General features: G+C 58.5%; 10 protein-coding genes across 10 annotated transcripts; 4 read left to right on the plus strand and 6 right to left on the minus strand.

Moving 5' to 3' along the window:
- Positions 1-2,344: 2,344 nt before the first annotated feature.
- L226DRAFT_456214 (uncharacterized protein) lies at positions 2,345-2,716 on the plus strand (the record flags this gene model as incomplete). The annotated part of the gene is made up of 1 exon (XM_067675282.1): positions 2,345-2,716. A coding segment is annotated over one exon (372 nt), but the record flags the coding sequence as incomplete, so codon positions are not given.
- Positions 2,717-3,344: 628 nt separating this feature from the next.
- L226DRAFT_255279 (uncharacterized protein) lies at positions 3,345-4,231 on the plus strand. Its single transcript, XM_067673309.1, has one exon. The coding sequence runs from the start codon at positions 3,454-3,456 to the stop codon at positions 3,907-3,909; it is 456 nt and encodes a 151-aa protein (XP_067540224.1). The 5' UTR covers positions 3,345-3,453; the 3' UTR covers positions 3,910-4,231.
- L226DRAFT_255272 (uncharacterized protein) lies at positions 4,094-5,096 on the minus strand. Its single transcript, XM_067673308.1, has 3 exons — positions 4,667-5,096; positions 4,404-4,604; positions 4,094-4,222 (listed from the first exon to the last, which is right to left on the minus strand). The coding sequence occupies exons 1-2, from the start codon at positions 4,953-4,955 to the stop codon at positions 4,459-4,461; spliced, it is 435 nt and encodes a 144-aa protein (XP_067540225.1). The 5' UTR covers positions 4,956-5,096; the 3' UTR covers positions 4,094-4,222; positions 4,404-4,458.
- On the minus strand, positions 5,017-5,470 carry L226DRAFT_531396 (uncharacterized protein). The gene is made up of 2 exons (XM_067680075.1): positions 5,136-5,470; positions 5,017-5,064 (listed from the first exon to the last, which is right to left on the minus strand). The coding sequence occupies exon 1, from the start codon at positions 5,370-5,372 to the stop codon at positions 5,217-5,219; it is 156 nt and encodes a 51-aa protein (XP_067540226.1). The 5' UTR covers positions 5,373-5,470; the 3' UTR covers positions 5,017-5,064; positions 5,136-5,216.
- A 670-nt stretch (positions 5,471-6,140) lies between these two features.
- Positions 6,141-7,403, plus strand: L226DRAFT_455542 (uncharacterized protein; the record flags this gene model as incomplete). The annotated part of the gene is made up of 2 exons (XM_067675248.1): positions 6,141-6,952; positions 7,010-7,403. The coding sequence occupies 2 exons, from the start codon at positions 6,141-6,143 to the stop codon at positions 7,401-7,403; spliced, it is 1,206 nt and encodes a 401-aa protein (XP_067540227.1).
- An 8,062-nt stretch (positions 7,404-15,465) lies between these two features.
- Positions 15,466-16,935, minus strand: L226DRAFT_502299 (uncharacterized protein). Its single transcript, XM_067677874.1, has 4 exons — positions 16,699-16,935; positions 16,408-16,638; positions 16,180-16,349; positions 15,466-16,102 (listed from the first exon to the last, which is right to left on the minus strand). The coding sequence occupies exons 1-4, from the start codon at positions 16,828-16,830 to the stop codon at positions 15,607-15,609; spliced, it is 1,029 nt and encodes a 342-aa protein (XP_067540228.1). The 5' UTR covers positions 16,831-16,935; the 3' UTR covers positions 15,466-15,606.
- A 438-nt stretch (positions 16,936-17,373) lies between these two features.
- L226DRAFT_531400 (uncharacterized protein) lies at positions 17,374-18,154 on the minus strand. Its single transcript, XM_067680076.1, has 4 exons — positions 17,902-18,154; positions 17,778-17,842; positions 17,544-17,714; positions 17,374-17,479 (listed from the first exon to the last, which is right to left on the minus strand). Exons 1-3 carry the CDS (start codon positions 18,138-18,140, stop codon positions 17,554-17,556), a joined length of 465 nt encoding a protein of 154 aa, XP_067540229.1. The 5' UTR covers positions 18,141-18,154; the 3' UTR covers positions 17,374-17,479; positions 17,544-17,553.
- Positions 18,155-19,447: 1,293 nt separating this feature from the next.
- Positions 19,448-20,009, minus strand: L226DRAFT_255437 (uncharacterized protein). The gene has a single exon (XM_067673310.1). It carries the CDS (start codon positions 19,821-19,823, stop codon positions 19,542-19,544), a length of 282 nt encoding a protein of 93 aa, XP_067540230.1. The 5' UTR covers positions 19,824-20,009; the 3' UTR covers positions 19,448-19,541.
- A 110-nt stretch (positions 20,010-20,119) lies between these two features.
- On the minus strand, positions 20,120-21,048 carry L226DRAFT_456152 (Der f Mal f 6 allergen; the record flags this gene model as incomplete). The annotated part of the gene is made up of 5 exons (XM_067675278.1): positions 20,120-20,287; positions 20,395-20,474; positions 20,639-20,714; positions 20,778-20,933; positions 20,992-21,048. 5 exons carry the CDS (start codon positions 21,046-21,048, stop codon positions 20,120-20,122), a joined length of 537 nt encoding a protein of 178 aa, XP_067540231.1.
- A 635-nt stretch (positions 21,049-21,683) lies between these two features.
- Positions 21,684-23,337, plus strand: L226DRAFT_255464 (uncharacterized protein). The gene is made up of 3 exons (XM_067673311.1): positions 21,684-21,800; positions 21,861-22,300; positions 22,357-23,337. Exons 1-3 carry the CDS (start codon positions 21,789-21,791, stop codon positions 23,219-23,221), a joined length of 1,317 nt encoding a protein of 438 aa, XP_067540232.1. The 5' UTR covers positions 21,684-21,788; the 3' UTR covers positions 23,222-23,337.
- The last annotated feature ends 1,142 nt before the right edge of the window (positions 23,338-24,479 follow it).

Genomic DNA, 24,479 nt, shown 5'->3' on the forward strand with positions numbered 1-24,479 from the left:
GCAGCAGAGGGAGGCGGCGGAGCGGCAGCAGAGGGAGGCGGCGGAGCGGCAGCAGAGGGAGGCGGCGGAGCGGCAGCAGAGGGAGGCGGAGCATCGGCGGCAGGCGCAGAGGGAGGCAGAGCAGCAGCAGAGGGAGGCGGAGCGGCAGCAGAGAGAGGCAGAGCATCGGCAGCAGGCGCAGAGGGAGGCAGAGCAGCAGCGGAGAGAAGTGGAGCGTCGACAGCAAATGCCTGTGGAAGTAGTTCCACCACCGCCGGTCCCGCCGCCGTATCGCTCACAAAGCGGAGGCGCTATGCCACCACCGCCGCTGCCGGCCTCACATGCTGCGCATGCATCCAACGCTCCCCGGACGACATCAAGAGCTCCGTCTGTGTCCCCCGAGATCATACGTATGGTGAAGATTGCGCTTCGGGGTGTCGAAGCCGACGCTGTCGTAAGTCCTCCATATGTCTCTGTTCCGTGTGTTGCTTACTGATGTTCATGCTTGGGTAGACCGATGATGAGGCCCGTATGGCGTGGTTACAGTGGGATGTCGCTACGCGGCAACGGGCTGTGACATTGTACAACAATGCGCTGCTCCAGATCCAGGCCAGTCGTGCTACTGCTGCCATGCAAGATCCTGGAGAGCTTGCACAAGAAGCGACAGGGATCTTTCATCCCCAACCGTCTCGTCCACACCCTCCTCCAGAATACCTGACCCGATCGTCTCAGGGATGGACGGACCCCTCGACTCCACGACGTTCCGAAAACTTGAGCATGGCTTCACAAACGACCGCATCTACGAGCCACAACGCTCGCCGCGTGTCTCAGAGCATCAGCGCATCCTCGCAAGTCACAACGAAGGGCCGGGCTGCTTCACGAACAACCGCATCTACGAGCCACAACGCTCGCCGCGTGTCTCAGAGCATCAGCGCATCCTCGCAAGTCACAACGAAGGGCCGGGCTGGTACCTCGAGGGCCGTTCCTGTCACCTCTCGGTCTGCTGACGAGCACATCTCGATCGGACAATCAAGCACTGTGACCGAAACTGGTATCCCTGGTCCTTCGACCCTCAATGATGCAATGGTCATCTCCGATGATGACGATCAGCCGCTTCCTTTTCTCGACGGAACGGTACGCTTTTCCGGTTCAAGGAGCAGCTGTGTCAGAGCTAACGTGTTCAAGCAGGAGTTCGTCGGCAAGGGCAAAGGTCGCGCTGATGCCCCTCGGGTGCCTCCCAAGCCTCCTTCCTTGGCCAGTGTGTTTGCAATGCCCGACCCCGTGGATATGACCGCTGGGACACTACATGCTAGGGTGAGTGGGTCGTTGTTTTGCATCATGAAGTCGAGTCTAACTCATGTAGCAGCCGGATACCAACTCCAACCAGCCGTCTGGGGCCTTAGCGACAGACGTCGCAGTCCTCGTCATGGGTCAAATGCAAAACTTGACCCATGCGATCGAAGACCAGGCCAACGAGACCAGACGGCTCCGTGAAGAAATCCGTGGCATGATGGGCGCGGGTCACCCTACGTCGTCGACGGAGACCCCTAAGGACAGCTCGGACTTGGACGGTCAGCCTTCTCGTGAGCGCAGGATGAATGGCCACACCCTGCGGGGACAGTTGCGAGAGCAGCGCGTTCAGGAAAAAGTTCATCGTCAGAGGGGACGTCAGGCTGCCGATGCCGATGACAGCCACGACGACGCAGACGACGCAGACGATGAGGACGAGGACGAGGTCACTGAGCAGGCTGTACAGGAGTGGGGACAGATGGACGCGGTGACCCAAGCAAAGCATTTGAAACAGTTGAGGGTTAGTGTCATGCATGAACCGTCCACCAGAAGGCTGACTCGCCTTTGCAGATGAGGGTCCGCAAGTCATTCGATGACATGTTGCAAGTCATTGACTGGAAGAACGTGCACCTGCAGTACCCGGCGTTGAGCGAGGACGACGTCACTGCTTACATTGCCAGGGATCCGAAGTTTGTCCCAACGGCCGATCATTTCATTGTCGACTTCTCTCCTGGACACGGTTGGAAGACGTTTGCTCTCAATAAGGAAGCCCGCGAAGTGTTCATCGACCGATACCTCGCTCGCATCAAAGGCGGTGCTTACTTCAAGAACCCCACGCCCTCTGCTTTGCTCACTCAGCATCGAATCGGCAGGCTTGTCGACGGACACATGAAGCATCTACGGGACAAGTGGCGGAAGGCCTTGAAGCCCCTCGATCCGAAGAAGGCTGCGGAGATTACGCGGCGTGTATGCCGGAACTCACGCAGGTTCACAGTAAGTATGTTGTCTAAGATCCGTGGCAACGCTGACTTCGCGATCAATGTAGCTATTCGAATCTCGAGAAGTGGTCCTCGTCAGGCGAAAGTACACCCGGCACCGCGCTCTGTTCAGACTGCTCGAAGCGAGGAACATGAGTGGCGACGAAACTGACGGTCCGGAGAAGACCCATCCTCCTAGGTGGCGCATCGTCATAGCGAAGTGGCAGAGCCGCACACTACGCAACTTCCTATGGTCCCTCGACCGGATGTACCGAGAGGACTGGGCGAGACGACGGACTGGTGGCAACCCTCCTCGTGAGCGCGTCCTCCGTGATGGAGACGATGAGGACGGCATCGCGCCTGCGGGTCTTTGGAAGAATTGCTATGACAAGGAATGGCTCGAGCGGCAACCTGCCCACGTCATCCGGGAGTTGGAGATTGTCGACGAGGATTACGATTTCACCCTGTGATTTATATGCTTACTACGTTGTATCAATGCAGTCTCACATTGCCCGAGAGGCTCATCACATTCGCACGACCACTTCCCGTCGCCCATCTCTGCTCAGGTGCGCTCAATCTCCACATCGCTCTCTACCACTCGGTCGCACGTTGCACCCCTTCGCCCCGCTATTGTCCGCTATTTCTTCGTGGTCCTCAGGCTTCGCTGCGCTTCCCTTCCCTTCCCTTCCCTTCACGCGGCTACTGGTTTGCTGTCTCTCTGTTTTACTTTGCTCTCCTTCGGCCGGCTATTTGTCCGCTATCTCTTCGTTGTCCTGAGGCTTCGCTGCCCTTCCCTTTCGACTCCTCTCTGCGCCGCTACTGCATTGCTGTCCATTCGTTGCACTCTACTCTCCTTCTGTCCTCTATCTCTTTAATTCCCATCGCCCCGCTGTTGCTTGACTGGACAATTTCTGCTGCACCGCTTCGCTTTGATTGCCTTCAGTATCTCTCATTCCCGCTTCGCATCTCTCCGTCCCACTTCCTATGTCTTTGCTTTGCTCAGAACTGCTACTGCATCGTTCTAAACGACTACGCGCACGTTCTCAATCATCTACGCGTTGCTTGGCTCTACCTTCCTCAGAACGCCTCTTCTTTGCTAACCCTTCTGCAGTAATTGTTCGACCGTACGTTTCACACCGCTCAACGGCTTCTACGCTACTAATACTCTACGCTACCAATAGGCTACTTGTATATAGTATGAAAAAGGATGCGAGGTTTACCCTCCGGTAACCAATCGGACGGCTTTCGGCGTGCCCATTGGCCGGCTTCCGGACGCGTTTTGGACGGGCTGAAAGGAACGTCCCATTTTTGGACTCATTTCGGACCGGCCGAAAGGCAACCTGGCCGCATTTCCGACCGGACAAAAGGCAACCTAGCCACCTGGCCGCGGGGTTTCCTTTCGGCCCGATCGAAGGTGGGACAAAAGCTTACCTTTCAGACGGTCCGAACTGCGGGCGACAGGCAATCCCACACAGTCACATATCAGTCGGTCGGAAATGTGTCGCATTGCCAAGGTGATGGCACATTATCTGACGGGACAAAAGGTAGGCTTGTAGCCGAGCCTTTCGGACGGTCGGAAAGGGGACCGAATGTCAGGCGCCTATGGAGCATTTTGTCCGGGACAAAATATGTCGGGGAAGCCGCAAGATGGGAAACCGCGTGACGCCGTTATGCGGCGCATTTCAGACGGACTGAAATGCGGGTATGCCTGCCGTGTGTGCCAAGGTTCGCGGGCCAATTGGAAGCTAAGGTCCGCCTCCCCGCGGAACCGTTCATCCTAGTACGGGATTAACTTGAAGCCTGCCCGGATCCTGGGGGAACGACGTGACGAGAACACGCCAAGTCCAGAGCTTGCCGCGGTGTGCTCGAAGACTAGACGACGTTGAGAGCAGTCCGACGACTCTAAGTATGACACTGGTTCTGGGAGCTCGCGAAGGTCGCGACCTGAACTTCCTCAGGGTAATAACGAGACGCTCCTTGTCCAAAAGTCGAGACACAACGACCATCTAGGCGCAGAGCTCATGAGTGAGTATGTTTCCCACAGGCAAACGTTGGGATGCGGGCAAGTTATAATTATGAAAGGAAGTGAGGACTTACCGCATGTGCATGATATTCAGCGCAGACCCGTATACTCATAGACTTCTTGCGCTGACTTACTGACTCGACCTCGACGAGGAGCCGGCACGTACATGTAGCGTGCTCGCTCAAGGCTCTATACCCCGAGACCTAGTAGCAGAGGACTGGGAGACGACTGCGCCGAACGACTGTCTAGCGCGGACGGCCTCGCGTGATGGGTGGGTGCCATTGTCACCGAGGATTCCGTAGCGATCGACTGCAGTGTGCACACGTGCCGTGGAGCTTCGAAGATATACTTTTAGGCAGCCTCTCTGGTATGAAGACGAAAGACAGAGTCTCCGCACCTTGACCTCGACATGCTCTCATCGCTCTTCGCGCAGAAGAATCGTCTTCACATATAGCTAGGTTTGAGTGAGTACTCACCGTACACCGTCGCTCATAGTCTTGCCGCCTCGCGCGAAGCATGTATTCGCCTGCGATTGTGCGTAAACGTCGGTGAATGCAGTCAGTCGCTCGAGAACGAGAAGAACGAGTATAAGACATACACAACAGTCCTGCGCACCACGTCTCAGGCTGACTTTTTGGACGACGAGTGATGAAGCTGACCGTAGCTGGGACTGGGTGCGTGCACATGGCAGAGCCCCGCACACGTCAAGCACAACACTTCTCACCTGCGGGTAGAAGATGGGATCGTGCGCAGCGGGAGACTCGAGTTGGTCAATCAATGTTCAACCCCCACGTACTAGACGCATAGCCCGTCATTTTGGAACGTCAAACAGGACTGACCAGACGCAGACACGAGTGATAGCTCACTCGTCCATAGAACTCCTGTTGCGTCCGTGCGTCCCTCCCGACCGTGCCAGGCCCGCGTCCGAGACTCGCGGGTTGCAAGTTTCACGGAGCCGCTGCGCTGCGGATGCGACGTGGGCAACTGAGATGGTTTGATTGCGAGTTGCGAGTTGCAGCAGCGAGCATCGCCATCATGATCGCGCAGGGGGAGCCAAACAGGGTTGTGAGGGGAGCAGTGACCGTTGACTTGGGGGTCCACATCGGACAGTTCGTCGAGAGGCGAGCCACGCGACAAGAGATGCTCAGAGGTTGCTCGAGGTCGCGACGGTTGCGTGGACTTGTGGAGAGAGAGAGAGAGGAGATGAGGTTGCAAGTTGAACGGTTAACCCGGTGACGACACGGGCACAGGACAATAGGCGGCGCTTACGGGTTCAATTGAACTGATCGGCGTAATGATGACTTGTTAACCTCGCTTGTAATGGCGTTAGAAGTGGGCTTCTATTGACATTATTGACTGATTCTATTGTCTCCAGCGCCGACGCCCAGCTTGGCACTCGACCGCGACCAACGACGCCGCCGCACGAACTGCTTCTTCGCTCGAACACTTCCTCGATAGCTGTTCGTAGACGATTCTAACGGTTGCGAGAGGCAGCGAGGCGCGACGGGGCGCTGCGGATGGTTTTGATGGGCGAGCGAGATCCGGGTATGGGATGCGTTGTGTTGTTGACGGGATGATGGGAACTTGAAGACGACCGGACGTAGGTAGGACTACAACAATTGCCGTCCCCGAACAATTCGCTGGTGAGTCTCTCTCCCATGTCCGCTCCTTGCTCTTGTTCTCTCCCTCTCTTTTTGTTTCCCGTTCTATAAACACACTTGCCCTTCTTCTTCTCTCGCTCCGTTGACATTGATCCCCAGTCGACGCGCACTGTGTGCGCCGGAGCTCCCCTGAGGGTTTCATTCATCTCTGCCTCTTCAGCTTCCCTTTCTTCCACGTAATTGCCCCTGTCCCTCCCCCACACTGCCAAAATGCACGCGGCTACGAACATGTACTTCAACGCACCTCCTCCCACCTTCAACACCCTCGACACCCGCCAACGGACCCGTCTCATCCGTTCCACCCGCAAACTCGGCGCCGTCCTCGGCACAACACCCCAGCTCGTAGAGAGTGAGTGTCCCATCTCGCCCGAGAAGACCCCCACGTTCTCCCCGAGACGCGACCGCAAGCGTCGCCAGGGCTCCATCTTCGAGTTCCCGCCCTCCGCGGGCCCCTTCAGGTACAACTACGACTCGCCCTCTGCGAGCTCCTCCGCGAGCTCCCTTGCCCTGCCCCGCACGAGCATCGACTCGGACGCCTCAGACGCATCGACGCACTCCCTCCCGGCGCTCCCCATGCCCAAGTCCTTCGCCCGGCACGTCCGCGAGAAGTCGCGGGGCAAGGGCAAGCACACCGCGCTCCCCACCCCTCTCGTGCTCCGCCTCAACGCCGTCCCCCTCCCGCCCTCCGACCCGCGCATCCAGCCAACAACCCCAGACACCGCCGCGACCCTCAAGACCGCCACGCTCACCGCCAGCACGAGCACACCCACCCCCTCCTACCCCTACCTCCCGCTCACACCCACAACCCCACACACTCCCGGCACGCCCACCACCCCAACCGTGACCGAGACCCGGCGCAAGCGGCTCGCCAAGCTCAAGCGCACCCTCGGCGAGAACGTGCCCCCAGAGCTCATCATGCCCTTCCGCTCCGCGCGCACCCCCAGCAGCCAGCGGCCGTCCCCCGTCGACCCCCCGCCCGCCCCGCAGACGCTCTCGCCCCCAGCGCTCTCCGCTCTCCACCCGTATTCGCACCAGGACCCCCCGCCCGCCCCGCAGACGATGTCGCCCCCCGCGCTTAGCGCGCTGCACCCGTATTCGCACCACCAAGAGCACGCGCGCAGCCGCCCGCCGCCTGTGAAGGCGCAGAGGACGGTGCCGTTTGTTCGCCCTGCGAAGGAGCAGCAGCAGCGCAGGCGCAGTGTCTCGGTGGACTTCAAGCATGGGGTTATGTCCCCTGCGCTCTTCGCCCCTGCGCCCGCCCCCAAGGAGGGCGCACTCGGACACTCGCGCTCGCCCTCGGCGTTCCGCATGACGAGCCCGCGCAGGGCCGCGCGCGAGCGCGAACGGGAGCGGGAGCAGAGCGTGGAAGAGCGCGTGTGGGTGACGAACAACAACGGGACGTGGACGGGCGAGTGGAACAGGAAGGATATCCGCGAGGTGCAGCAGCAGTTGCGCAACCTCAAGCTCCGGTGATCCTCCCCTGGGCCCCTGGGGTCTCTCGCGTCCTCTATCAACCTTGTGCGTTCCATCCTCGTCTTGCTCTCCGCGCGCGTGCGTTCGTTCTGCTGTATATGCTATATGCTATGTGCTTCAGCTTCGGTTCCCGGTTCCGGGTGGTGGGTATGGCAGCGGCAGCGGGTGACCGGCGCACTCGCTGGCGATGACATGCTACGACTGGCATCCTCAGCATCCTCAGCATCCTCCCATCTCACGACCACGGACTCGGACTCGGACTCGGACGGTACATACATAGTCTTCGGCTCTATACTTATTATCGGCGCGCGGCTGGCTGGCTGTTGTACATGTTGGCTACGATATGACGATATGGGTCCTGGTTCTCGGTGTTCGTATTGGTATTGGTATTGGGCACCTCCATGGGTCCCGCTCCTGCTGTATCTCTATCTCCGTCTCCGTCTCCGTCTCCATCTTTCCCGGGCTGGCTGTTGGTCGTTGGTCCCCCTCCTCTGCATCTCTGCGGACTTACTTACTTACTCTCCTCAATACTTATAGTCATACTCACACTTACAGTAGGCGACACCCCGCATAATCAACCTATTTCTCTCGGATCTATCGTGGTGGCCACGTCCCCTCCCCCGGCACTTCTGAGTACTGAGTGCTGCGTACTGAGAGTGGTGAGTGGTGAGTGGTGAGTGGTGAGTGGTGAGTGGTGAGTAGAGGAGAGAGGAGGCTGGCCGCTTTAACGTAGGATCCTGGAGGCCAGCAAGCTTCGAGGAGGACCGGCCGGCCAAGCACATACCTATCTACTCACTTGCGTCATACGCCGTCGTCTGGGTTGTCGGTGGTCGGTGGTCGGTGGTCGGTGGTCGATGGTCGACGAGGGAGGCTCCCGTCTTCCAAGTCCCAAGTCCCAAGTCCCCAAGTTCCTGCCACTGGGGCCCCGGGGAGAGAGCACAGGTTGCTCCGAGTCGGCCTTGGACTCGAGTTGGAGGGACTTGAAGCCAGGCGGCTACAGGACTAGTGCGGGCCCTTCCAGTTGGGGTGTGCCGCTTCAATGCCACAAGGGCGAGGGGTCCGAGTCGACTGGATACTTACCAGTGACCAGTGACCAGTGCCCACCACTGCATACATACACATACCCCACTGGCGCGACGTCGCGGTCGGGTCTGGCTTCAACTGGACTGGAAGGGAACTCAGAGGGTCACTTACGGAGTCGGAGCAGGCAAGCAGAGGTGACTCGGAACCAGGCTCTCTCTCGGAGGTGGGTGGCGGGCGGTCCGTACTACATAGGCTCGCAATGGCTTGCCTCGGTCGCTGTCGGGACATCGAGGGAGCCAGAGCTCCATTCGTGACGACGCAGCCTGGGATAGGTCGTATCGTGACCCATGGGTTGCCTCCGCGCAGGCCCGGGCATGAAAAGAGGTGTCAGTGCGTGCTGTAGCCGGCATATCGTGGTGAATACGGTGGAAGTCGCCGCCTGAGTATACCGCCATAGCGTACATCCTCGGGAGAAAATAGTAAGGGCACGGCGCACAAGTTCGATTGAACCTAACCTCACCTGTTCAAGGCATGCGCTCCCGGCGGTATCTGAGCGTGTCGCGGTGACCGGTCATGTCACTACACGATATCTTTGAGTGAGCTCTCTGTCGACGTGGTCGGACGTCAAACCGAAAGTCCAGAAGATCAGATTAATGATCACAGGCCGGCCAAAGTCATCATAGGGTTCAGTACTCACCGGTCACCGTCAGGTCAGCTGTGATCGGAATACAGTTGCTTAGCCACACATGCGCGACCCTGAGGGTCTTTACTCATGCCGCTCGTTCCCATTCATGCCCGCCAGTGTCCGAGTCCGCCCCATGAGTATGTACGCATCACGTTCACAGGCGGAGTGATGGGTCCTGAGATGCAGGCAATAAGCGACGCAAGCAGCTTTTCAAGTTGTTCTTGCCCTGCTCATGCCCGCGCGACCGTGTCCTGCGGGCGGCCATCAGGAGGGATGCGCCCTCAACTGAGGATCTAGGGCAAACTCACACTGTCAGTGGGTCGTAAGTATATGTATGCATGTAAGTTCACATTGCCACCGTACGAAAGGTTCACGAACTCACTGGAGTGTGTATGACCTCCCGGACTTCTTGGCCTCAGCATCCAGCGATTGAGATGCATGCGGTCTCGGCGCTGTATGTAAGTAGTACTTACATAGTCAGAAGTCAAAATTGACAGCAGCGGATCCAGAACATGATCGAGAACTTACTCAGGCCACCGAGCTGTGCTAGCTAGCACCTCGCGTGCAATTTGGGCCCTGAATGCCTTGACACATTCGCCCGCCCGCCCATTACATATATTTCTTTCCAGGTGAAGTCGTGCCCGGCATGAGATGCCGACAGGACGGCACGCGACCATATGCATCCAACTTACGTACCACCTTGCTGCTGTTCCGCTTCACGTACGATTCGATGACCCTCGTTCGGCCTCTTGAGCTTGAGTCGTTGCGGATGACTAGTACGGAGGACGCCCATGGCCCGTAAACGCCGAGGTCGCGGCGTAAGCTTTCATGACATCACGATCATCCGTCTTCATGCGCATTTTCCCGAGGTCTGGCGTCCCGCAGGGCTTGCTTGCAAGGTGCACAATCCTTCCTAACACTAGAAGTCAGGCTGAAAGAACCGGACGTAATAGCACTGCATATATGTCCAAGTGTTAACGGCATCACACGGGAAGTCGCTGAACGAACGCACCCAAGAATAGCGACCATCACGGTATTCATGGAATCCGCGCATACGAGCAGGCGGACGAGCATGCAGCGTCGCCGCCTGCAGGGGGATGACCGCGGACCACCACCAGCACGAGAGGGTCGAGCCCGACGCAACTGTATGGCACTATGTTTAGCCTCAGTGAAATGACAAAACATAGACACGGGGATCAGCGCGGGGTCGGAGGCGGTGAGGGCAAAGAACGCACTTGGACATATATGTGCATAAGTCCGTCCAGGTACGACCGGGAAGGGCGGAGAGCTTCTCTCTCCCGAAGCCCGGTTCCTGCTTCCCCGCATACCAGGACCCCAGCCAGCCAGGGCTCGCTCGGTTGCGTTTGGAGTCGCTGATACAGAGTGATGAATGCACAGATTCGAGCCCAGAAAGCCGAGATATGAAGAGCGAGATCCCGCGCCGCGCCGGCGGCAGCGTATGCGCGCGAGCCTTCCGCTATAAGCAGCAGATGGCCGGAGGGTCACGAGCTACTTACCTGCAAAGAGGCTGGTCCGCCTCCTCGTATAATGCTACCAGTACGCAAGGATCCAACGAGGTGTTGTGCGTGATTCAAGTCGGATGTCCTCGGAGCCATCGGCGGACGTCGGGATTACTAGGCCAGACCGTAACATGTTGCGGCCGGCTAGAGAAGCATTGGTGCACGAGAGTTCCGAAGAGTGAGGGGTTCCTCCCAGGTCCAGGCAGCATAGTGAGAGAGAGTGCCGGATTGAGGCTGGAAGGAACAACGCGCAACATACGGGGCTGGCAAGAGTTCTAGCTTAGGAAGGTGTTCTAGCGCGTTGTAAGGGGGGACGAAGGTTCAGAGAATACCGTGACCTCGGTGACTGTATTCAGCAGCAGAGACCAAGTCGTATAATTAGGTCGCAATCATGGCCGCCGAGAATGGCCACAAGCATATGTGTGGCAGACGAACCAGCGTGCTTGAATGGCAGCACGAAGGGGCAATTCGGAGTCTAGAGTGGGAGGAACATTCCAGCAGATCGCCAAGCAGATGAAGAATGGGAACACACACCCGTTGTATTCAGAGGCAACGTCTTCGTCTTATAGATGCGGCGATAAAATAAGCTCAAGATGAGCCAGATCTTGTGCTTCTAACGTCGCCTCATCTGAGCAGCGCGACGTACCGCAGTGCAAGTGAAAGGTGACGTTCCTGGAAGTGCAATTGAGCGAGAGAGAGAGCACCTTTGACCTATTGAGAGGCTCGTTGTAAGGGGCGATTGTGCTTAAGACCTCGGGTGCAGTGGCTATCAGGAGCTGCGACGTCCTAGCACGTAGGTACGAGTACCCGTGCAGATGCGCCGTCCTGCGGCGCGTCCTGATTTGGCGGACATGCAGGCCGACGGCGATCGAATAGCACTGCGAGCTGTATTACGGTAGTTTGAACTGCTGCGTACGCACGTGTGCCACCGTGTGGTTGGAAGTCAGCGAGCGGACAGAACCCTCTTCATCCAGGGCCGCATGTGCGTTCTCCCCGGGTGGCTTGACGGTGAGACCAAGGGGCATCGAATGCTGCTAGTGCGGTCAGGTATGAAGAGGGCAGCTTCCGCAGGATGCGATAAATCGCCTATTAGGAGGAGGTCAAGATGGGAGAAGTGTCAACTGACATACCATCTGAGTTTCACGGCTTGGGAATGCAGTCACCAGCCATCGATGAGGGTTCGCGGTGATGAGCGTGGTGGCTGCCCCGTCAATCTGGGTGCCGTCAATATTGAGCTCAAGATGCGTCATCCAATCACCACGCACCAGAAGACCGACAGGTCCCCATCCACGCGTGGTGCATATCATAGCTGCCGTTCACTTGCAAATGTCACGGCCTCCCGTCCGCTCCGTACTTGATGCTTGCTGCTGGCACCGGGGAATGCGTCCCACGTCTCACTACAAGAAGGTGTCAGCGCGCAAGCAGGGAATCGCGAGGAAGACAGACCCGAAGCAGCTTGAGAGGCAGTAGGAGCCACTGTGTCCCGGGACTTCGGGCCCTGGGTTAGACGTCTTCCCGCGAAGCAGCCGTGAAGCGAGTAGCTGTGTGGCACGGCCGCCTTGGTATTCACACGGCACGGGCATTCGCGAAGGGAAACGGGGGTTGGGCTCGTCATGAGGCCTTGAGGTGAGGAAGCAAATGGGCAGCACGAATGGGTGTCGCGTGGAACGGGGGTGCGAAGTTGCGTCCGATTTGGCGTCGCTGATGCTCATTGTGGTCTCGACCTCGCATGAACACCTTCTGCGCAGTAGCGGCTGGGTGGAGGGCCTTGCCTTCGACCGGCGTTCAGAGGAACCTGTGGGTATGACCGTCAGCTGACAAGCTGGACCGTTGGGAAAGCGGACTGGAAGGAGATACGTTACTTCACGTTCTCCAGAATGACTCGGGAGTGCTGCGGCAAAGAGGCCATCCTCGGACAACCCTCGAAGTCTTGGAGCTGCTGGTTAGTAATGACTCACTGTCCTAGGGACTCCCGCGTGTTGCCTTGCTCCAGAGGAAACTACTGCCACACCGGATGAGAAGTCAGAGAAGTAGCATACTGAGAGCACAACCCTGTCTTTCTGTCTTGCTAAAAATGAGCCGAGGTCCGCTGAGGACGAATACCTGCTGTACTCACCGCATCCTTCCAAACCTTCAGTGATTCTCCAGAACGCTCAACGGGCGCACCGCATCCGCATCCTAGGCGGCCGCAGCCCTTACGTGCCTATAGTGACCGGACCCTACCCCCATATCCATACCTCATGTCCACACCCCAATGTAACGCCACAGCCCTCATAACTCCTATCTCCGTTCCATCGTGCCTATCAGTGTATCACCGTATCGGTCCAGCAGGCTCACCATCAAGACACCGATGAACACAGGACTGTGGAAACCCGTCGGAAGTCATCCGCCCTGGCCCCTCCTCGGAGTCGACACGCGAGCGGTGCAGGGTCGCGCGCGCGCGGGTGCACGAAGCTGCCCCCTGGGCATGGATCTTCGCGCCTGGGCTCATCATCATGGGGAGCTCGGCCACTTTCGCGCGCAAGCGAGGGGCGTGTGCTGGAGGCTGGAAGTCCCCGGCGAATCGCTGCGAAAGGGATGTTTCCGGCAGGGCAGGATGGAGCGAATGGGGGCCCCGGGCTCGTCCCGGACAGCCGAACGATAGGTTCCACGGGGGACGACAGGGCTTCTTGGGCTTCCCACAGTGCTTGACAGATCGGTGTTTCGCGAGGCCAGCGACGGGGCCTTACCGGGGACGTCGCCAGTCGGGGAAAGCCTGGCGAGCATTCGGTAGGCCCGGGAACAGTTGGCAGCTGGTATTGTAAATGACCATAGCGGAAACGGAGTACACTGGATATATGAGATATAAAGGGAAAGAAGCCTGTTCAGCTTGCCAACAAATCCGCCTAAGTTCTATGCGCGCCATGAGAATGTTAGGCAGTCAGGTCGATGTGATACTGCCACTCACCCTCAGAGCAAAATGAACGTACCAACGCCTGACCGTCACATACTCGGCGAAACAAGAACAAGGACGCGTTCCAAGCTCCACCCACGCCGATGATAAGTCGCGACCGCTGCTTCTTCAACTTCGTCTCCCATCGAGGCCGCTAGAACAGGCCGCCGAAGCGAGCCATCGACACCGAGCAGGCTTCCTGCGAGGTCCCACACACACACCGACTCGGATCCGGATCACAATCAGCTAACCACTTACGACATTGCCCGGCCGGGTACGCGACGTCGAAACACGCCCGCGTCGCTTGTCATTATTGCGGCCGCCGTTACCGCCATTGGCAGTCACCAGTTGCCGCTCCGGGTCATCATCCGTTGCCGAGTAGAGCTTACTGGATAAGTGGCAAGTCCCAGCCTGAGGCCTACCCGAGAGCGTAGTCCTGCTTGTCACGGAAAGGCAAAGGGTGCTGTGACGCACCGTGAAGGATGCTCACCTGTCGTTCCAATAGATCTACTAGGCGCAGATCGTGACGGTCGTGTGAGCATACAATGCATTGGGACAACCCGCCTCTCGTCTCTCCGCGGCCCCGCTAGAACTTGCTGCTGAGGTTGAATGGAAGGTGGAAACGGAGCGCAGACGAAACGAGACTAGCCCACCACGCACCGCGCAATGATCGACGAAGTCGGTTAAAGGCCGTCAAAATCAAGACATGCATGAACTGCCGGGTCCTCGGGGACGTCCGACAGCGAGGGTTCCAGTCTCCAGAGCCAGAGCAGACTCGTCACTCGTGCGGCGGCCGCGAGGCACGAAAGAACCACTGAGCGTTCTTCGTCCGAGAGAGACATGCACCCTGCCACTATTCCCGTTCTACCCGCCAGGGTCTCAGGACAGGCAAGCAGGGAGTCGAAGAATGGCCTGGGTAGAGCGACAGGACGACCGAACGAGCGTGATGTGCACACGCGCCATCGCCGACATACGTACTCGAGTCCGTCTTCCACTCTGAAGTCTCAAGGAGGTGCGAAGTCGGAAGTCGGAAGGCGGAAGTCGAAGAAGAATCCACAAATGATCGTCATCTGTGGGACACCCGGGAAGGGGTGAGACGGTGAATTAACGTCGAAAGAAGGAAAAGGCACGCTACCAGCGAATTCTCGCGTACCCAGAGGAGCGGGCCGCTTGCGAATCCGTCGAACCACCCATCCATCCAGCATTGACAATAACCCAACTCTAACGCACTATCTCCGAACCCGATGCTGCGCACCCGGGGCCCGGCGAGGTCTCGTCCATACGTCGGTAGTCTGTAACGATTCGAGAGTCAATTCTCACCATGCACCGTACAGAGCGGGAACGGCGACATGTCTGAATAGCGACAGCGACGGTGCCAGCTGATGTCCGTCGACCTGGCAGCATGCGCAGCCGCAACTCGAGGGTGCACGTCCCATGAAATGACGTCCGTGGCGATGGCAAGTCCTGAAAACGCGTAATATTTCATAGCAACGCGTGTCCGTGCGCCGTCTTTCCTCCCCCGGCGACACATCCTTGATATTACCGTATCACGGTACCGACGACGAGCCGAGAGCCTGCTACATGTGCATGCACGTCGACCGTCTTGGGTTCTAGTAGGGTATGACGTCCGTGGCGTCGACAATTCTCCCGAAATACTCGCACTAGCAGCGGGACTTGTGCGCGACCAGCGGGGTCTTCATGCTTGCTTCGGGAATCGGCGGCCAGCTTCAGGGTTGGCGTTGAGGCTCGCCGGGACGTTGTCCATCTAGAACTGCTAGCCCTGCCCCTGCGTTCGGATGTGAAATTGAATACGAGGGCGCGCCATAAGTAGCATGAGGACGCACAGTGTTAGCAGTTGCACATGCCAGGAGGCGGCACCGAGGCCGCATACAGTGCGCCAGTCCCGAGTTCGCGGAGACTGGCGACAATCCGCTCCGAGTCCAATATGTCCTGGTCTGGTGAGAGCGAGCGGCATCAGCATCCACGTTCGCCGTTCACCATTCGACATCAACCGTCCAAACATCGATGCAAGGCAACACTCACTCACCACCGCCTGGTACTGTAGCTCTCCCTATACCTGTCCCTGTCCCTGTCCCTTTCCCTTCCTCTGCCCCACTCCCGATCCCGATCCCGGTCATGCTCCCGCCTCCTCGCCCGCTGCACCTCCTCGATCTCCCGCCGGTTGAACACGTCTCCATACCCGCCGCCACGCACCGTACTCGGCGTCGAGGGCTCGCTCCCGCCCCCCTCCATCATCTTCTTCCGGCGGATGAGCTCGAGCGCGCGCTGGCGCTCCGCGGACTCGCGTGTCAGGCGCTCCGTGCTTGCGCGTGGTCCGGGTGCTGCGGGTGCGGGTGCGGAGGAGGAGTTGGCACTGACAGTGACAGACGATCGGGGCGGGGGTTGAGAGGATGGTCCTGGTCTTGGTCCTGGACGGCGGAAGGATGAGGATGAGGATGAGGGGCGGTCGCGGGATGCTAGCTGGGAGTTGATGGACGTGAGGGGATCGTGCACGGACTTGCGTGCGAGGTCGCGCAGGCTGCATCCCGAAAATAAGTATGAGCATCCAGACGTAGACTTGGGATTCAAGCTAGCACAACGAAATTGAAGACACACCGTTTATCCTCGCCCGCCTCCCGCTCCCTCGTCCGCTCATGGTCCCGGTCCGAGTACCACGGATTGAGGTCCTTGGCACTCGGCGCGAGCGCAACGCCCTTCTCGCTCTCGCTCGCCGCTGGCGGGCCCTTCTTCGTGGAACGCACGGGCATGAGCGCCATCGAGCCCTGCTGTATAGAGTACTCAGCATCAGCACCTAGGACGGGAAGGAGCGGGAGAGAGACGCACCCGCTCGAGGTCTTCAAACAAATTGATATGCCCCGTCGTACCGGTCAAAGTCGACGGCCCGGCCGTATGTGTACTTGCCTTCTCCTCCTCCGCCGTCGCTGCGTCCCTCTGCGAAATCGCACGTTCGACATCATCCTCCCCGTCCCTGTCCCTGTCCCTGTCGTGTTTCCCCTGAGCCTTCGTCCCGAGCCCCGCGCGTTGCCTGAGCAGGTCCATCCGCGCCTCCGAGTCCTATGCCACCGTCGTCAGCTCGTCCTCGGCGCAGAGAGGGGGAGAGACAGAGACACTCACAGCGAGCAACATCCTCCCCTCCTCGACGGCCTCGCGCGTCCTCGCCTCCTCCTCGTCCCGCCGGACGCGCTCGATGTTGTCCCGTCGGTAGGGGTGGTACGACTTATGATGGGCGATGTTGAGCTTGCCCATGATGACGATGGTCGTGCGTATGTATGTATATGGGGTCCTGCGGAGTCAGAGTACGTGTGCGCAGAGTCTGGTAGAGTCAACGGATGCAGAGATGATGGACCAGGAGAGACAAGCCTGAGCAAGCGAGAGCGCGACCGCGTGACGCACACGCCCTCACCCACGCGACACCCACGCGACCACACGCGCGCCTCAGATACCATACGCGGCGCAGATCCGTCCCCCGGTCAGAACGGACTCTCTGATCGCGAACATCCATCGTGGCCCCGCCAAGCCCGTCCAAGCATACTCAACGCATACGACGGGCCCTATACAAGGAAGAATCCGTAACGTCCAAGCCAAGCCCGGGGTGCCCGACTCACCTGGTCCCGGTCCCTGTCCCTGGATCCAGGCGACACGCACGCGACCACCTCGAGCTCGACTTCCCCCGAGGTCCGGCAGTTCATACATCAGGCATCATGGTTCGGTGTTTGTACGGTACGGCAAACATAGCGTGCACCTACCGGAAAGCGTAAAAGGAGTTTTCAGTGGATATATTCCCAACTGTGCACGAGTCTGGGGAGGATCACAGGTTGTCGTTATCTAGAATACATGCAAACAATAATCATACAAGCGGGAAAACACGATCGTCGGAGGCAAGAGGCTGTGAATGCTGTCGACTTGCCTGGTGAGCTAAAGATGTATGTAAGTAATCATTTGATTAAGCGCATGCGTACCTATGTGTACCTAGATCTGCTCCGCTGCCATGCGCGTCTCTCCGAGCAACCCATCACTATCCTCCTTCATACTACGCAGCTCATTGCACATGTCGTCCAGTATCTCGTTGAATTCACGGTTCATCATATCGATGTACTTCCGGTTGAAGTCGAGCATCCGTTTCACGTCAACTAGGATAATAATGTCAGCACGGCCCCGGCCCGACGTGTCTTTCCCCGCGCGCCATCACTCACCAAGAGTCTGATTGTATTCAGCAGTGGCTTCCCAGGCGAGTGATGAGCGCTTGACTTTCAGTGCCCTGTTTGCAATGTTGAATGAACAGCAGTTTCGGACGCGATCAAACAGGACCAGCCATACCTGGGAGACGGTCGCCGTCGGGTTAATCTACGCCGTTCTGGACCAACAGCGCGCTGTGTTGGTTCTTGCTCATAGCTTGTATCAGCCGTTATGGAGTATAAGCCGAGAGGGGACGGGCGCCGGGAGTCCCGCCGATGAGACCCGCCGGCCCGAGATCGCTTGGTGGGTCGCTCCCCCTGGAGGCGATGTGGTACTGCAGAGAGAACCTCGACAGATTTCAAGGGCGTGAGAGACATCATGGACTGGGGCGCGGTGGATGAGGCTGCAAGTGGCGGTTGCGGTTCAAGAAGTGGTGTGTTCAGGGCGCCTCTTAATTCCAACATTCGCGCGTTCACAGGAAACCCGTCATTGTTTGCCCATTCAGGAAATGTCCATGAAATGGGTAAGTGAAATGTTGTGCTCTTTCACCCGCCGAAAGGCGGCTGAGTATCCGGCGACTGCACCTCTCTAGACTAAGGAAAGGCTTGGGATAGCATTTCCTGAGGCTGGAGAAGTTTACGGGTATGGTTGAGCAAGGATCTGAAAGTAGGTTTCTTTGCTCCGAATTACACACCATCTCTCGCGTCCGGAAAGAATGCGTTCTTTGCAGTGTGACAACTAGCGATCGCCGGACCGAGATATCTAACCAACCCGCCGGATGTACGTTGCGCTTCACGATCTTGTTGGAGAATCGACTCGACGTCTATTTTCGATGGGCCAGTGACTCAAGGACGTGCCAACGGGTGAAAACAGGCCGCGCTCGGAGGCTACCGGTTACCTTTTGGCCGTCTTTTTTTCGCCATTTTCGAGACAAAGGGATACAGTACCTCTTGGACGGTTCCTGTTCCTCTGTGAAACGGGACAAGTCACAAAAAGCATTGAACATTCACGGGCGGCGTTTAACGTTTATCGCTCGACTTTTGGCCCGTCTGAAGACTGAAGTGCGAGTATCTCTGGGGCCTGCCGTGCATGGCGGTCGATTGGAGCCATTCTCCTCTTACTTACAGCCTTTTCTCTCATATGCATATATAGGCGATGAGCGACTCGGAGACCAAGTAGGAAATAGTGTATAGTGAATGTCGAATGTCGGCGGTGTCCCCTAGAGGAGGAGGCCATCATGCACATTAAACATTTGCGACCTCGCAGCCAGCGACGCCTAACTCGGGGACGCATGGGCATGGGAAAAGCATACGAGCTCGAGGCGAGGTACCGCCAAGCTCGCGCTGGTAGGCTGTAGGCTGTATCACCCGACCTGGCGCAATGCTCGTCCGGCGGCAGGTATGTATGTATTCAGATCCCAGATAGAAAACATACGACATCAGGCCGAGGCCGGGAGCAATTCGACAGCGATCACAACATGACCTATGACCTGAGTACCTGATTGACTTGAACTGACTGCGACTGGCGCGTAGTGCACGCTATGATCAATACGAGGGGTTGAGGTACACAAACGCGTGACGCGTCGAGCATCATCACATTGGGCACCCCCGGAGACAAAATACATAGCGGGCAGTAAGCAGTAAGCAGCAGGTAGGTGGGTGGATTATCGCCCTCCCGGGAGGGCAATTAGCTACAAGTACATTTGAGCACGGGAGCCTGAGAGTATCGGAGTGTGGGAGCATGGGAGCATGGGGCGAGTATGAGATGGGAGTTTTCAAAGTCTACGTGCGCCGGGCGCCGTGTATCGGGCCGAGCGAGCGGACGCGGGAGCAGATGAGGTCGGTACCGGGGATGGAGGGGATGGAGGAGCGTGGTGGTGCGGCGTGGTGAGGGGAAGAGGAATGAGGAAGGACGAAGGGGTCAGGGAAACGAGGATCGAGGAAGGACGAAGGAGAACAGGAAAAGTCGTAGCGTGAACAGACGAACGAAGAAGCAGAAACAGAGAGATGGAGAGGTGGAGAGACGAAGACGAAGATGAGGGCGAGGTGGTACGCAAGAGGCATGTGTGACGTGCGCGGGCCGAGCGAGAGCAGGAGACGGAGACGGGAAACAGGAACGGGACCGGGACGGGAACGGGGATAGGATCGGGATCATGCGGTGTGCGATATAGTACAATGCATATGCAGATGTGGTAGTGGCAGGGTGCGTGTGGGTGTGGTGTGTGCGTATGTGCAGGCTAGGCTCGCACGAGCAAAGTCCGAGCGCGGTCGCGTGTCATGTGTAGAGGGTGCAGTGAGGGGATACCATGATGAGAGCAGAGAGAGCAGCGACGAGAGCGATGGAGTTGGGGAGGGGGAGGTCATACGATGCCGCAGCGAGCGATGAGGATGTCGACGGAGGGCTTATACAGGATATGATCTGAGGCGTAGGACTCGATGCGGCGGACGACGTCCATGCCACGGAGGACCTCGCCAAAGACGACGTTGCGGGAGTCGCACCAGGGCGCGGGGACGGTGGTGATGAAGAACTGCGCGGGGGCGAGAGCGGCGGTGAGCGCGGGTTTGGGGATTGAGCGTGGAGGGACGAAGGGGACGACGAGGAGAAAGAGAGAGAGAAGGAGAGAGAGAGACGCACCTGTGACGAGTTGGTATGTGGGCCGCGATTCGCCATGGAGAGCAGACCGGGGCGGTCGTGCGGTATCCGAAAGTTCTCGTCTGCACAGGTGCAAGTGCAACGAGCAACAGCATCCGCGGAGGAGCGGAACGTGCATCGCGGCGAGATTGACATGCATGACAGATGGAGGAGGAAACGCGCGGGGTGAGCGGCGAGTGAGAGGGGATCGGCGGTGCGAAATGCGGAAAGGGCAAGAGAGACGTACCAGGAAAGGTGGGCCCGTAGATGGAGCGGCCGGTGGTACCGTTTCCCTGGACAATGTCGCCGCCCTGGATGAGGAACTGCGAGAGCGGGGGCAGGGAGTGATGAGGAGAGTAAGCATGCTGATTGGGGAGAGGACGTACGCGGGGGACGACGCGGTGGATGTAGGACATGGCGTAGCCATAGCCGTTCTCGCCTGTCGCGAGCTCGCGGAAGTTGCGGGCGGTGATGGGACAGACGGAGTCGAAGAGGTGGAAGACGATGCGGCCCGAGGGCACGCCGTCGATCTCGATGTCGAACTGCAGTGGGAGAGTCAGTGAGCGAAGACGAGGAGAGACAGAGAGGAAGGGGACAGACAAAGACGTCGGGGCCCGAGGCGGAACGTGCTCTAGCGCGGAGATCCTGAGAAGCCATTATTTGGGAGGAGGAGGCGACTGGGTGGGGAGAGTCGGGGGCAGAACATGGCTGGGATGAGGACTATTTAGGCGAAGGACGATGAGAGATGGACGGACGAGAGCTGCGTCTCTCCCCGCGGCCCTTTCCGGCGATCAGATCTCGCGCAACTTCGCCCGTTGCCGGCTGCCTCGTGCAGGCCCCCGGTCATCCCTCTCGCCGTCCTCGCCGCGCTCTTTCTCATCCCCTGCCGTGCTCGTACTCGGTCGCGGCGGGCGGCGGGCAACGGGGCACGATAGCAGCGCACCCCGAGGCTCGGATAACAAGGCACAAGACGGTCGGAGGGACGGACTGAGACCGAGCGGGGTCTCTTGTCGGACTCGTGGGCCGCCTGCTGCCCCCGCCACACGCGTCCATCGTCCGCACGCTCAGCTTCGTGCATACCGTTCCGCTGGTTCCCGCGTCCGGCTTGCCACTTGCCACCCCCATCGCCAGTCTGGACCCAAGCATCCAGATATCCACTAGTACTCGTTGCCACCACTAGCACCATTCCCCGTCTCAGTCTGTGCCACCCGCCGTCTCTTCGATTCCGAACCCGCGAGTTCCAGGTTCGCGAGTACCCGGACGCACGCGTGCTCCCGCTCGCTCGCCCACTGCCGCCTACTACAGATCGGACGGCAAACTCCAGCGGGTAAGCAGTCGTGGTGGCGTGCGTCAGGGATCCTCCGCACTCGGATCTTGCCACCCGCGTGCTCCCTCGGATGACTTGCCCGGTACGCCCACGCTCTATTCTTTGACCTCGCTAGCGTCTTGTCTCACATTGCAGGCTGCAGCCTTGTCGCCTGCTGTTGCTGCTCGTGTACGTGTATCATCCTCAACAACATCACCACTGCGTCATGCCGTCCCTCGTGAGAGACTCATGGACGCACCGCACCGGGCTACGTCCCCTTCTGGTCTTTGGCGATCGCACCGCGGTGAAGCCGCACTCACCAACCGGCCTACTTACCGAACTCAATCCGCAACGTAACCTTCAAACGTCAACCAATAACTACATATTCTACTCCCGCGAGCGCGGCTCTCGCTCCTCCGCGTGGACGCCTGCAACTTCCCGCGAGCCTGACGGTATCTACCCGGCCGTCGCATCCGACTGCCACAACGCCGGACTAGCATCATTAGCAAGAGTAGTGTGTACACGTACTTTGTCCAGAGCTTCGATCACTCGCGATCGCAGGTTTCCAATCTGTGAGTACACTTCGTTCGGCTTTGAAGATTCGTGAGTCCAGTTGCTATGCTCTGGTCATTCAAATTTTACCTCTTTCTAATCTTCAGCGCATCGTCCGGCGATTCAAAGCCCTTCACGTTTCAATTACAATGCTATCATTCCTCCTGGACCGGACTCAGAAGAAAAGACATCCCAGGCTCCTCAATGCGCCGTACCTCTCTCTCTCTCACACCCTTTCCCACATCCTCTTCACACACTCCTCCAATCGCAGATTCAAACGTCCCAGTGCCTTGGAGTGGGTTCGCCGCCGGTTCTTGGACGACCTGCACAGTGCGTCAGACGCCGGATTATTATGAGACCGGACTTCGGACTCAGACGGTGAGTCAAACCAAGCCCTTGTCCTTGTCCTTGTTCTCGCCGATACCGTACCGTACCGTACGCGGTCTGTGTCCGAGTCTCACTGCCAGTGAACGATGCCTCGACGCGGGACGCGGGGGCTGTTGGGTGTCACACAGGCTAGCTCTCGCTCATTCACTCGTTGGCTCGCTGGCTCGTTATATGGTTATATGCAGAGTCCGCGGTCCTGTCGAACGTCGCATTGACAGACAAGCATCTTGGAACCCTCACACCCGGGCCCTGAGCTACATGCTATATGCTATATGCTATACGCTTAGATTCCTTTCGACTCCCGGAGTCAGTCAGTCCCAGCGAGCTTCGGGAATTCACATTCGGACTCGGGGCGTCAGATACGCATACGCATACGGGAACGCGTATACGCGTACACGCTCTCCCTCGATGCCTCCTCGACCTCGCGAGCGTTCCGTTCATTCACACCTCAACCCCGCACCCACGCGTCGTCCTCCGGAACCACCCCATCTCACGCCGATGTCGACTTCACACGGCCTTGGGGGCTTTTTTTGGTATTTTGGGGAGGGGAGGAACTCAAACTCAAAGGGCTCTGCCGATCGTTGAGCCTCCTTCCTCTTCGCCTCCGTCCCCGCCCCCGCCCCCCGCCTCTTCTGGAACCCGGGGGTTCCGCGCGATTGTGTGCTATGTGCTACATGGTATCTTCGGATATCGCTATTTGATGTCAAACGTTCGTCTCGCTGTTCTCAAGGGGGCACTACCCCAGCTCGCTCCTCGCGCCTCGTTCTTCGTCCATCGCTCCTCGTTCTGGCCTTCTCCTTGTGCTTCTGTGCCCTGCTCACCGGCTGTGAGTGACTCTACCACTACCACTACCACTACCACTACCACTACCACTACCACGGGCTCCGAGTCTCACGAGACCCCCCGTCCCCCTTCCTCCTCCTGCTGCAGCACCCTCGTCCTCGTGGAGTGACGACTCGGAGGCGTGCGTGCCCCATAATGTACAATGCATAATGCACAATGAAGGAAGCCGACTGCGGTGCGGGCACGTGCGGGTGCAGTTCATCTCCGGCGCGGAGGGTGACTCGGAGAACAATTGAAGCCAGGGATGCCGCATTTCTGCCAATGCGAGATTGCGCCCCGTTCCCACTCGCTCACGTTCACGCTGCACGCTGAGTCGCCGGAGAAACGGGAACGGTCAGAGAGAGTTTTGCATTCTGGGACTCGGAGACGTGAGCGTGAGCGTGGTGAGTACACACACTTACGATGCCCTTCGTCATCTCGCACGGTCCGGCGTTCTGACTCTGACTGTTGACGTGCTGCCAGGTATATGTATGTATGTATACATCATACATGCGCAATGCAGGCGTAGATTCCGCGTCCGCACACTGCGAGACTACCGCAGCTGGCAGTCACTGCTTACTGGCCACTCCGGATGTCCTGCGCTGTGGTCCTGAGGTCGCTGACATCACGTCAGTCACCGAATGCGTGTATTGCAGTGTACTGCACTCGCGAGTCCGAATACGGACTGGACGAGTCGATCTTTGCCTGCCATGCCGTGCCATGCCACACTCGTGACTCGACCAGTCACCTTCCCTCCGCTCAGCTCCGTCCCGCCTTCAAGCTCTCGGTCTCCGCATCTTTTCCTGCGTAGTCTACTACGCAGAAGGTTCACATTGCCTCCTCGTAAGCGTTCACACGACTGGACTTCTGTGCCTTGCGCACCGCCCTTGCAATGACGCTGCTAGTGCGCAGTGACTGTGCGGGCTCTTAGAGTCAGACTCCCGAGGCCCTCAAGTACACTGATGAAAGCTGTAGACAGTAGGGGCGATCCCGGGCTCGCCGTATCCTGGACTTCAAGCGT

This window comes from Lentinus tigrinus (assembly GCF_003813185.1).
Source record: "Lentinus tigrinus ALCF2SS1-7 unplaced genomic scaffold L226scaffold_4, whole genome shotgun sequence".
Classification (NCBI taxonomy): domain Eukaryota; kingdom Fungi; phylum Basidiomycota; class Agaricomycetes; order Polyporales; family Polyporaceae; genus Lentinus; species Lentinus tigrinus.